The 12188-nt window shown below is 38.7% G+C and overlaps 1 protein-coding gene across 2 annotated transcripts in view; it reads right to left on the reverse strand.

The window, feature by feature from the left end:
* Window positions 1–12188, reverse strand: part of prkg1b (protein kinase cGMP-dependent 1b) — a 201671-nt gene that overhangs the window by 32549 nt on the left and 156934 nt on the right. For both annotated transcript variants that reach the window (XM_046853942.1, XM_046853941.1), the window contains exons 6-7: window positions 3490–3567; window positions 3305–3396 (exon numbers count right to left, since the gene is read on the reverse strand). In XM_046853942.1, the coding sequence (XP_046709898.1) occupies window positions 3305–3396; window positions 3490–3567 (170 nt within the window). The remainder of the gene's footprint in view (window positions 1–3304; window positions 3397–3489; window positions 3568–12188) is intronic.

Raw genomic sequence — 12188 nt, forward strand, 5'->3', positions numbered from 1 at the left:
TAACACCAGGTTATGAGAGTTTGCTTTTCTCACAAAATGAACCAAATGCTCTTATAGCAACTATATGCTTTTAATTTCACAAAAACAAAATAGCATTTGTATATTTACTTACCGTATTTTCCGGACTATAACCCGCTACTTTTTCCCCACGCTTTGAACCTTTTCCTGGGTTTTTCTCGGTTTTACAAACTTCATGCCAAAAAACTGAGACCCCATAACATTAGACCAATGTAAGTGCTGAACGGCCACATCATGAATATGGATGATGTTCCTCTGACGTTTGACCTGCCGCTCACTCGGACTGTCAACAGGAAATGCGAATCATTCGTCACGCTGAAAACAACCGGGCATGAAAAAACACACTTCACCTGTGTTCTGAGCTGCACGGCATCGGGAGAAAAGCTTCACCGATGGTGATTTTTAAACGCACGACGATGCCAAAAGATAAACTTTAGAGAGAAATTATTGTGAAAGGAAGGAGGAAGACAGTGAACAATGACTTTCTTGGTAGGCTACTGTTTAGATACAAGCCGTGTAACAGACACTGTCTTTCGTTAAAGCCTGTGTAAAGTTCATTAGTGTCAGTGTAGACAAGTGCGGCTTATTTATGTTCAAAATAAAAATCTTTGTAAAATTCAGTTGGTGCGGCCTATATTTGGGTGCGTTTAATAGTCCGGAAATTATGGTAAATATAGAATATAATCAAGGACAAATATCTTTAATGTCTAATGCTTGGAATAATAGTTAGATAATTCTTTATATACTAATTTAAGAGCAAAATAAAGCCGCAGTCAGCAAAATAAACCGTTTATAAATAACAATCTGGAGCCTGAGACAGTGAACACATATTTTTGTGCTGAATAATGAATATCAAAGCTTCATTTTTCAGCTTTACAAAAGCAAAATGAATTTGCACTAAAGGACAAGTAGTACTGTTCTGACCCTATTCACCTCTTTGGGGCTTTTAATAAGCAGGTCCTTTTTTTAATTCTGGTCCCTGGGTTTCATCATATACCCCCATCACCGCTAGGTCACAGTCATGTAAAGACAAAGAATGCCTATGTTTGATCTGGAGCAGGCTTTTCTGAGAACAACTGAAAGGGCTGTCCTTGCTCAAACAATGATTTATTCAGTTTAGCAGTCCATTAATGGATATATAATATAATATAAAAAAATATAGAAGATGGAGGATAACAATTAGAATGTATATCCAACAGTAGGTATGCAAAAATACACAAAGATTCGATTTCCTATTTGTTGATATGTAACTATGTTCCTATTCACATAAAATATTGATAATTTCTCATAATGATAAATGCACTTTTGTCTGAGAAATCCTGTCAGATATCGCTGCAGCTCAATTCTGGCAAAGAAAAGAAAAAAGATGAAAAGATTTGGACAATCTCTACATGAAAAAACTATTTTAGAAACATAACAAAACACGGTTTATTTTATGTAGGCCACTTTCTAACTCGGAGATATCCATGTTAATGCATGTTTTTCTCTATGGTTTGGCCTCATGTCGCTCACCTCTGTGGAGAAAAACCTCTCAGAAATTGTCTCCTAAATGGATTAATCTGATATCTAATATGAGAAAAAAGCTATTTAGAAAAAGTATGTATTTTTAGTCATGTGACATGATCATGTGATCCATACAACTTAAAACAAACAAGATGGAGGATGACGTACAGTTGTTGAGTACAACTTTCAATTGCATTTTTTTTAAAAGGGACAAAATATTTACTGCCAATTGCCTCAATTCCTAATGACCGAAAGCAAACATAAATGCCTGACAATAACGTTGCAAACCAAAGCTTCTTCTTTCTTTTTTTACATATGTATAGTGTAGTAATGGAAGAGTTGCAGTGTGGACAAGCATTTAAAAAAAAAAAAAAGGTAAAAACTCTAATGTGAATAAACAGGGTTATAAACAAAACAATTCTGATCTATTTGTATGATCAGGTGGACATGGGCTTGGTGTCTGCCTGCAAATTGTATGTTAAATTTGTATATAACAAACACAGTGGTCAGTACAGTGAGTCTACCCAATCCATGGTGCCATTTTTAATAGTCCTTTGCTATTGTTGCTTGTCAGACGGTACGAACATGATCCCCGTGTCACACTGTCGGATCTCAGTTGTCAAAATGTCAGACTGTACGACAGTCAAGATGAGTCAAAACTGAACACACAAGAAAAAGTCTCGTCTGAAGTTCCACATCATCAATCGGTGACAGGTTCAGACTTGTGTTCTCCCGCTAATGGTAGCTAGCAGCAAACAAAAACAATCTGTAGTATTAATTTTTTCGTGATATGCCTTGATAATAAAAGACAAAATAAAAACAGACTTGTTCTGACATTTCCCTGAGGTGGTTTGAGGTTGTCGCACTAATGGCGTCATCAGGTTTGGCGCTCCTATTAGTTCTTGGTTTGACGGTTGTTGTAGGAAAAGTCACACTGCAGGAAAGAGTCTGAAATCTTCTGACACTGGCAGAATTTTATCAGCAGAAAAAAACTGCAAAGGCCATTAATAGGGTGTCGATAAACATGTCAAACCAATGATTAAAGATTATAGAATTTAGCCTAGGATTATAGGGATCTTTTAGAATTTTTCTAATTAGTCTCAGTTGACCAAATTGTGGTCAAAATCACACAGTGTGCATTCGGATTACTGTTATCTAAAAGTAAGACAACAGTGCCTATCTCAGGATTTAACAAGGTGATTGTGTGACACAGTTAGACACAGCGCTATTCTTTGTACTGACGACAGACACAAATGTTTAAAAGACCTACTAATAAGTTAATAATAGCAAAAAAACTTATCCAACATAGCACAACACAAAACAACTGAATGAAAGAACGAATGAGTGAATATTTGCCTCAGTAATGTTGTCTGAACAAAGATCAGTGGAGTCACGAGAAAATTATAATTTCTTGAAATCCGGGAGCAATTTTTACCTCAGGTTATTACATGGAGATGTTTTGTGGATGAAGCTAATAATCAAAGTGAGAAATTATTTCACATTCTTTAAAAATAAATCTTCACTCATTAGATTAGATTACAAATGTAGAGCTCGGCAAGGAATCCTTCACTGAGCGTGTAATAAAATCTCTGTCTCTTTGAAAAGATATATTCCTTTTTTCAAAGAAACAGATTGTGATTGAAAAAAAAAATCATGAAGAAATGCATAGTTACATAACTTGTCAAACTGTCAAAAAACTTCATCATGTGTTTACCCACGCTGCTATTCATATTTTTTTTTGACACTGCTCGCTGCAGGGGTTATGATGTGTGTATTTACTTACCCTTGAAGAGCTTTCTCTCCAAACCAGTCCCCTTTCCCCAAGCCACGCAGATGAACAATGTCATTGGGCGAATCCTCACGGGTAACGTTTACCTGTTATCGGAAAAAAAGCAACATTTCTTGAGTCCTGAAGATCTAAATTGAAAATATATGCTGTCATGCCTGTGTGTCTGAGAGAAATCGTACCTTTCCTTTGCTGATGATGAAGAAGGTGTCTCCTCTAGCCCCCTGTCTGATTATGTATTCTCCATCACTATAGTGAGTCTAAGAAAAGGGACACGGAGAGAGCACATTAGATGCTGGCGTGCTCAGAACACCACATCATGTCTCTTCACACAGATTTGTGCTCATGTCAGATCATAATGACGTCCCTTTCCCCGATACTCAGCAGCATTTTCAACCTTATCTAATGCAAATACTATCTTGATACAAGTCTAAAATAATCAGTCAACACGGAATCATAAACCGCCTCAAGGCTAAGATGAAAAATACTGATCTTGAACCAAAAAAGATCCAATGAACACTTTTTATTACTTTATTTAAAAATCATACTGTATATTTTTAAATCAGATACAAACAGATAAACACTAATTTGCTTTGTCTGTCTATTTGGCTGGCTCAGTACACAAAACAATTAATTATATACCAGTGAAATGTTTCGGCACCAGAAAACAGGGCTGCACAAGATATTGTTTTTTAATTGTGATCATGAATTTTGGTATCCAGAGGGAGGGAACGCATTGGGTTTAGCCAATTTCTTGCTAATTGGCTCATTTAGTTGTCTTCAGTGTGCACTTTATGTATCAGACATGACCCAGACCAGGATAATGCCTGGCCTGAGAAAACTATGTGCATGTATGAATAGATGCTAGGATGAGATGTCAATGTATTACAAAAACACATACACATGACATACTACCCTTTTAACAATCCTCCATTGATATTGATTTAATTATTAATATGGTTCATTATTGCTATTTCTCCTAAATCTAACCCTAACCTTATACTAAAACCTTTTCCTTTTTCTTAACAGTGTCTAGTGCATATATTTCATTAAACACTCACTTTTTACTTTAATAGGAACACCTTTACCCCTTCTCATTCATGCAATTCATTATTTAATCTGTCAATGCATAAAATTACAGAGATACGGGTCAAGAGCTTCAGTTAATGTTCATATCAAACTTCAGAGTGAATGATTTTGAATATTTCAGAAACATGACTTTTACACACAAACGTGCCTATATTTTAAATAGATATGTCACCTTCTAAAAAAATATTACCTCAAAAAGCACCAGATCTACAGAGCTAAAATAAGAACTGCAGTAACTATAGCATTACAGCACTCTTTACAACCACGAAGAGCAGGAAATTTAGGTTTAAAATGTAAAATGCAGGTTTTAAATGTAGGTAGTTATGATGGGGTTCTTGACCATTTAATGCAGAAAGAGTTTAAACAGTTATTTCTCTGTGTGCAGCATCTACTCAGTATATTGGTGTAACTAGGAAAATCCTTTACATCAGGGATCTTCAATGTTTTTTCAGGTCAAGGACCCCTTAGACGATCGACATGGGGTAGGGACCCCCTGATACAAAATGTATCAAACATAACCACTGAAAATAATACAAAATAAATAAATAAAAATAAACATATTATGCTAGCTTATTTTATATTAAGACAATTAAAACTATATTGTTGTACATGCATAATTGTCTGTATATTTCATTCAAAATGATTTGCAGATTCATACAATTTCCTTATACTATCAGGTGGACTATTGTACATATACATACAATTATAAATTTACATGAACATCAGCGCACAAAATGGCACTTGTCAACATGCACTCTGCCACATTCATATATACTGTATAGTTTCTATAATACAGTACTATAAATTGCTCTGGAACAAATTACAGTATACTGCCTCGTACTGATCACCATTCTTTAAGACTCCTGGGTCGGCTAGAACGTTTTCAAGTTACGATGGGATCATAGGAACGCATTTCCATCGTAAGTTGAGGACTACCTGTATAAATAAATGCTAGGGGTGTAACGGTATACATATTCATACCGGATTTTTTTGGGTCGGAACACTTGTGAACCGAATGCAATCTAAGTTCTCTCATATTAAGAACATATTAAGTTGCGGACCGCAAGTATGTTTAGTCTCCACCCAGAACTTTGAATGCATTTATTATTATTATTGTTAAAATTGCACACATACACAACAATGCCCAGAGTATAAAAAAGAAACTAGAGTGAGCAAAGTGTCACTGTGGCCACTAGTCACTCCGTACCGGAAATAAGATTTGTTTTCTGCATGCATTAAAACGCTAAAGAAACCATAGCGAAGTGGCTAGCGGCTAACACTAGCACTATGGATTCTTTAGCGTTTTATGTCCAGCTTTAAGAATTTCTATTAAAAGGAGAAATTCCTGACAATTCCGCATATCCGGGGAGTGAATGAATGAAGGATGGAAGGAATGAAGACATCTTCTAAAATAGGCTTAAATAAATAGAAAAGTAAATATGCACCCAGCCATTAGGGTTCCACTAGCCATGGCACTCTTAGTGCCGGTTCCAATTGGGGAGGGCATCCAGCAGTGCCAAATCAAATATGCGAATCACAAACCAAAATTTCATAACGGATCAGTCGAGGCCCGGGTTACCAACGACCGCCACTGGTATTGTTAGCCAAACAGGGTACTGGTGGAAATTGGGCTACTGTTGGCCAAAGTAGGAGAAAGAGAGGAAGAAGACATCTACAGAGACAGCAGGGAAAGTAGAAGTGAAGGAGAGTGGAGGTTAGGCTGGGTAGTTTAAATGTTGGTACTATGACTGGTAAAGGGAGAGAGTTAGCTAATATGATGAAGAGCAGAAAGGTAGATGTGTTGTGTGTTCAAGAGACCAAGTGGAAACTGAGTAAGGCCAGGAATATTAGAGTGTGGTTAAAACTGTACTATCATGGTGTGGATGGAAAAAAAATGGTGTAGGGGTGATCCTAAAGGAAGACTACAGTAAGAGTGCAGTGGAGGTGAAGGGAGTTTCTGTTAGGGCGATGAATGTAAAGCTGGAAGTTGAAGGGGTGATGAGGAGGGAGAAAAGGATTTGTACCGATTGGCTAGGCAGATGAACTGAGCTGAGGAGGATGTGCTACAAGTTAGAGCAATAAAGGATGCAGATGGAAGTGTGTTGACTAGTGAGGAGAGTGTGTTGATAAGGTGGAGGGAGTATTTTGAGAAGCGATGAATGAAGAAAATGAGAGAGAGAGAAGGTTGGATGATGTGGAGATGGTGAAACAGTAAGTGGATAGGATTAGTAAGGAGGAAGTAAGAACTGCTATTAAGAGGATGAAGAGTGGAAAGTTGGTTGGCCCAGATGACATACCAGTAGAGGTGTTGATGTTTTTATTAGAGATAGCAGTGGAGTTTTGACCAAATTGTTTAACAAGATTCTGGTGAGAGGATGCCTGAGGATTAAGAATAAGGGAGATGTGCAGCAACTACAGGGCAATAAAGTTGATCAGTCACACCATGAAGTTATGGGAAAGAGTAGTGGAAACAAGGTTGAGGGAAGAGGTGACTATCTGTGAGCAACAGTATGGTTTCATGCCAAGGTAGAGCACCACAGACACCTTATTTGCTTTGAGAATGTTGATGGAGAACTATAGAGAAGGTCAGAAGGAGTTACTTGTGTGTTTGTGGATTTGGAGAAAGTGTACAAAAGTGTGCTAAGAGAGATGTTGTGGTATTGTATGAGGAGGTCAGGTGTGGCAGAGAAGTATGTGAGGGTGGCACAGGACATGTATGAGGACAGTGTGACAGCAGTGAACTGTGCAGTAGGAACAACAGACTGGTTCAAGGTGGAGGTTGGACTGCATCAACGATCGGCTCTGAGCCCTTTCCTGTTTGCAGTGGTGATGGACAGGTTGAGAAAAGGTCAGACAGGAGTCTTCATGGACTATGATGTTTGCGGATGATATTGTGATTTGTGGTGAGAGTAGGGAGCAGGTTGAGAAGAGAGAGGTGAAGAGTTGGAGATATGCGATGAAAAGAAGGGAAATAAAAGTCAGTAGGAGAAAAACAGAGTACATGTGTGTGAATAATAGGGAGGGCAGTGGAGTGGTGCGGTTACAGGGAGAAGAGGTGGAGAAGGTGGAGGAGTTCAGGTACCTGGAGTCAATAGTATATTGTGTTAATAGTGTTAGAGAAGTGAAGAAAAGAGTGCAGGCAGAGTGGAGTGGGTGGAGAAGAGTGGCAGGAGTGATTTGTGTTAGAAAAATATCTGCAAGAGTGAAAGGGAAAGTTTGTAGGACTGTGGTGAGACCTGCGATGTTGTATGGATTAGAGACAGTGGCGTTGAGTAAAAGACAGGAGGAGGAGCCGGAGGTAGCAGAGTTAAAGATGTTGAGATTTTCAATGGGAGTGACAAGGATAGACAGGATTAGAAATGAGTTTATTAGAGAGACAGGGCACGTAGGACGTTTGGGGGACAAGGTGAGGGAGGCGCAATTGAGATGGTTCGGACATGTGCAGAGAAGGGATATGGGGTATATAGGAAGAAAAATGCTGAGGATTGAGCTGCGAGGGGGGAGGAAAAGAGGAAGGCCAAGGAGGATGTTTATGGATGTGGTGAAGGAAGACATACAGACACTTGGTTTGAAAGAAGCAGATGTAGAGGATAGGGTAGTATGGAGACAGATGATCCGCTTTGACGACCCATAATGGAAGTAGCCAATAGAAGAAGAAGTTAAATACTGTATAACTTATCTTTAGAAAATTAAATATTAAATGTAAAAATAATTTCTAAATAAACAGTTTGTAGTATAGTAGATGGTTAGATTCCATTTGAGTAATAGAGATTTGTATGCAAGAATATGCACATCTGTATTGCTTTAAGTGCATACACATCTGTATTGCCAAATGAAGTCTAACAAATGTAAACTATTTCATTACATTTTACGATACATTTAGTTTTATTAAAATCAGAATTTAGAGATTTCCACACTTTTTAAGGTAACCTTTGGTGTTCCGCAAAAATCTGTCTTAGGCCCACTGTTTTTCTCTTTATAGATGCTGCCTCTGAGTGAAATTATACATAAACATGGTGGGAGGTATCAGTACTTTACTCCACTATTTATTTTTCAGACAACTTTTTACTTTTACTCATTACATGTTTACACAAATATCTGTACTTTTTACTTCTTTCCTTTTTGAAAACAGACTCGATACTTTAATCCATGGATTTGGTGAAATATTTTTTTTTATTTTCACTGCTTGCCAATTACAGCCGAACAACCGATTTCCTGTCATTGCCTGTCTTTTTCAATCCACTGGTGTATAAAGTCCTGTCTCTCACTCACCACAGATGTAGACTAGTTTATGGAGCTAAGAATCAGCAGGCAGAAGGCAGTAAGAAGTTTAGGGTTAATGTGGATGAGACAGAGGGAGTCAGTGATGTAAACATGACTGAGAACAGACACATTCCTGATCATCATCATCTTTTCTCTGCTTGTGTTCTATATGTGGATCTTCAGCCTGGACACATTCATTAGGTAACAACATTTTTTATTCGTTTTGTATTAATAAATATATATATATATAAACACATATACATATGTGTATGTATGTATGTACAGTGGTACCCTGCTTATCGACTTTAATCCGTTCCTTAAAACTGGTCGAAATGCGAAAAAATCGAAGAGCGAATGTAATTATCCCATAAGAAATAATGGAAAACCAATTAATCCGTTTCCAACCTCCACTGATACCCATTTATTAAAAATTTTTGCCTTGTTTTTAGCAGTATTAATACAGGTACATAAATAATACTGTATATAATTGTTATGCAGCGTAATGAGCGGAGGCAAAGCTGGAGCACAGTTCGCTTTGGTTTAACGAAAACACGGAAAGTTTAACACAAAAACACACACACGGCAGTCCATAGAATCCCGACAAATGAGAGAGAGATATCCGTGGTACGCCCTGGAGGGGCGAGGTCCACGGGCGAACGCACGGGAGGAAAAAGGTAATCCTTTGGAAAGAAAGCACAGCAGTGGAGAGCGCGTGGAGTCCGGAAAGGAAGAAATGCATAGGAATATGTGTGACAGGGAAACCACAGACAAACATGCACCAAACACCTTCACATACCAACAATAACCCGAAAGGAGTGTGGATGAATGAGGGGTTTATATAGGAGCTGGGGATGAGTGAATAATGAGCCCCAGGTGTGCATTGTTGAAGCCGGGGGTTTCAGGGAAAGCGGAGGTTTGACAGCCGCCGAAGGGGGCGTGGCAGGTGGATTTCTGACAATAATACAGTAAAAAGTATAAATTAAAAACATTACAAAAGTAAAAAAAAAAAAAAAATGCTCCACGTAGGTCGGGGTAAAAAAAGGTCGATAAGCGGGCTCATGGTCATTCAGCGGGCACAAATTTCGGTCGAAAAACTGTTTGCTAAGCGAAAAGGTTGCGCCAAGTCTCAAATCAAACACCAAAATCCGCCATGATTCACACCATTAACCCTCTAGGTGGCGTTTTGTGGGGTTTTCCCTCATAATGGCGACACAAACTTAATTTATTGATCGTACAGATAAAAACAGATAAAAACATCATTCAAATCCTGACTTGACTTGAAGAGGTGCACTTTCTCCGGTATCACCTCATTAACTGTCCGTGTGGAAACATAGCAAAGGCTCTTAATGATGTCCACACGTCTCTGCACTGATATAGCCTTTATATTTAATCACTGTACATATGCTTACATATATATCACATGCTGTACATATGATACATGTTCAACACCTCCAAGCTGCTAGTTTTGGACAACTGAGAAAGCCCTTAACTCACTACTGCTCATTTAGTAAATGAGATCATTAAGAGTCGTTCAGAATAAACACTTCCAACAGGAAGTGGCTATATCTCGCTATCTTTGTCTCTCTATTTTCTCTATCTAATTGTCTCTGTGTCGCTTTTAGTAAATGTCTCTGTCTCACTTTATATGTATGTATCTCTCTTGCTGTCTCTCTTTTTGTTTGTCACTCTTTCTAAATCTGTGTCTGTGTCTATTTGTCTTTGTCTCTGTCTTTCCTGCTTATTTACATGTCTAATAAAGTTTTGAGTTTTGAAGTAATGCTATTAGCGATCTACGATAAAAGACTTCCCTGATTCGATTCTTCTAGTTTCATATTTAACATTATAAGAAGTTTTTAAAAACAGAACAATAAAAGATCATTAAAATTGGTTGCTGGTAAATCATGGTATATCAGTGGTGCAGGTGTTGGAGATGTGGTTCTTGTACCTGAGTCACTTCTCATAGACTTCTGGTTACTGAGAGAATGTACAGGAAGGAGATGTTTTGACCCTCTACCATCATGATCTAAGAGAAAACACTGGTCTCCTAACTATAGAAAAGCCAAGAGTCCAATAAGCAAAGGCTTGTTTGCCTCTCCTGTGTTGGTGTAATGGTCAGTGAGGTGGTTGCTGCTATCTGACTCACCCGGTTCGATTCCTATTGCTTAGCTTTCCTTTAAATTGTTTAAAAAGTTTTAAAAAAGAAACAAAAAAGGTCCTAAAAATCAGGGTCTTGCAGGAGATCCTGTGGCTCAAATGGAAGAGCTTTGCCTCTGGGTTGAGAGGTTGCCGGTTCAAAACCCGGCCAGGGCTCAAAGTTAAGAGTGCGGAAGGTTCTGGTGGCCGTAGTAAGGAAGGTGTCAGAAATGGCTGTGTGGAAGGTTGGATGTGGTTTCGGAGGGCGTATCCTGAAGCAGGGGGGCAATATCCGGGCATCTGCCCCCCCGGCGTCTGAGAAGCTGAGAACCGGGGGTTATGAAGCAAAAATGTCCAAAAAAGTATTGACTTAGTTTTGCATATATAGGGAAAAATTCTGCCAAAAACCTATCACCCTCACTTTTTCTGAGGTTGTGAAGCAACAGGTCCTCACAACCTTTGTTTACAGTCAACCACTTCATTGCTCACCACACACTACTTTACACACAGCTTACCCAGTGTGGGGACAAGCCAGATTCGAACCAGCAACCTCTGAACTCAGAGGCAAGCATTTTATCACAAAGCCATCAAGTCCCACAACACACCTTCTTTTTTTTGGGGGTTTATCCTTTGTTTCATGCTTCAAAGCAAGAAATTCAGACCAGACAGAAACACCGAAAGCAGGGTTCGAACCCTGAACCCCACCAACAGCAAAATACCAGTCTTAATCCACTGAACCATCGGGAAGGACCAGCTGCGATGATTGTTTAGAGCAGGTCTACCTTTTCTTTCAAACCATCAACACAAGAACATAATGCTAAAGACAGACGTAGGAAGCAAAACCATAACGTGACTAGCAGGGACAAAGCAGGATTCGAACCCTGATTCACACCATTAGGGAGGCACCAGCATTAACCCACTGAACCATCAGGAAGGACAAGCTGGAAAGCCTGTTTAGAGCAGGTCTATCTTTCTTTTTGACCCATCAAAACAAGAATATGAAGATGTAGGAATCAGAATTTAACCTACCTCATGACTAGCAGACAGAAAGCCAGGTTTGAACCCTGACCACCAACATTAGCAAAGTACCAGCCTTAACCCACTAAGCCATCAGAAAAAAACAGGATGGGAAGCTTGATTAGAGCAGGTCTATCATTCTTTTCAAACCATCAGCACAAGAATTTAACGCTAAAGAAAGATGTAGGAAGCGAATACAGATGTAAGTAGCACAAGTTGAACCCACATTGTAAATAGCAGGAATAAAGCAGGATTCGAACCCTGATCCCCACCACCAGCAAGATACCAACCTTAACCCATTAAACCATTGGTGAGGACAGACTAGGAGGTTTGTTTAGAGCAGGTCTATCTTTCTTTTCAACCCATTAAAAACAAAAAT

The sequence above is a fragment of the Silurus meridionalis genome, chromosome 7, assembly GCF_014805685.1.
Source record: "Silurus meridionalis isolate SWU-2019-XX chromosome 7, ASM1480568v1, whole genome shotgun sequence".
Classification (NCBI taxonomy): domain Eukaryota; kingdom Metazoa; phylum Chordata; class Actinopteri; order Siluriformes; family Siluridae; genus Silurus; species Silurus meridionalis.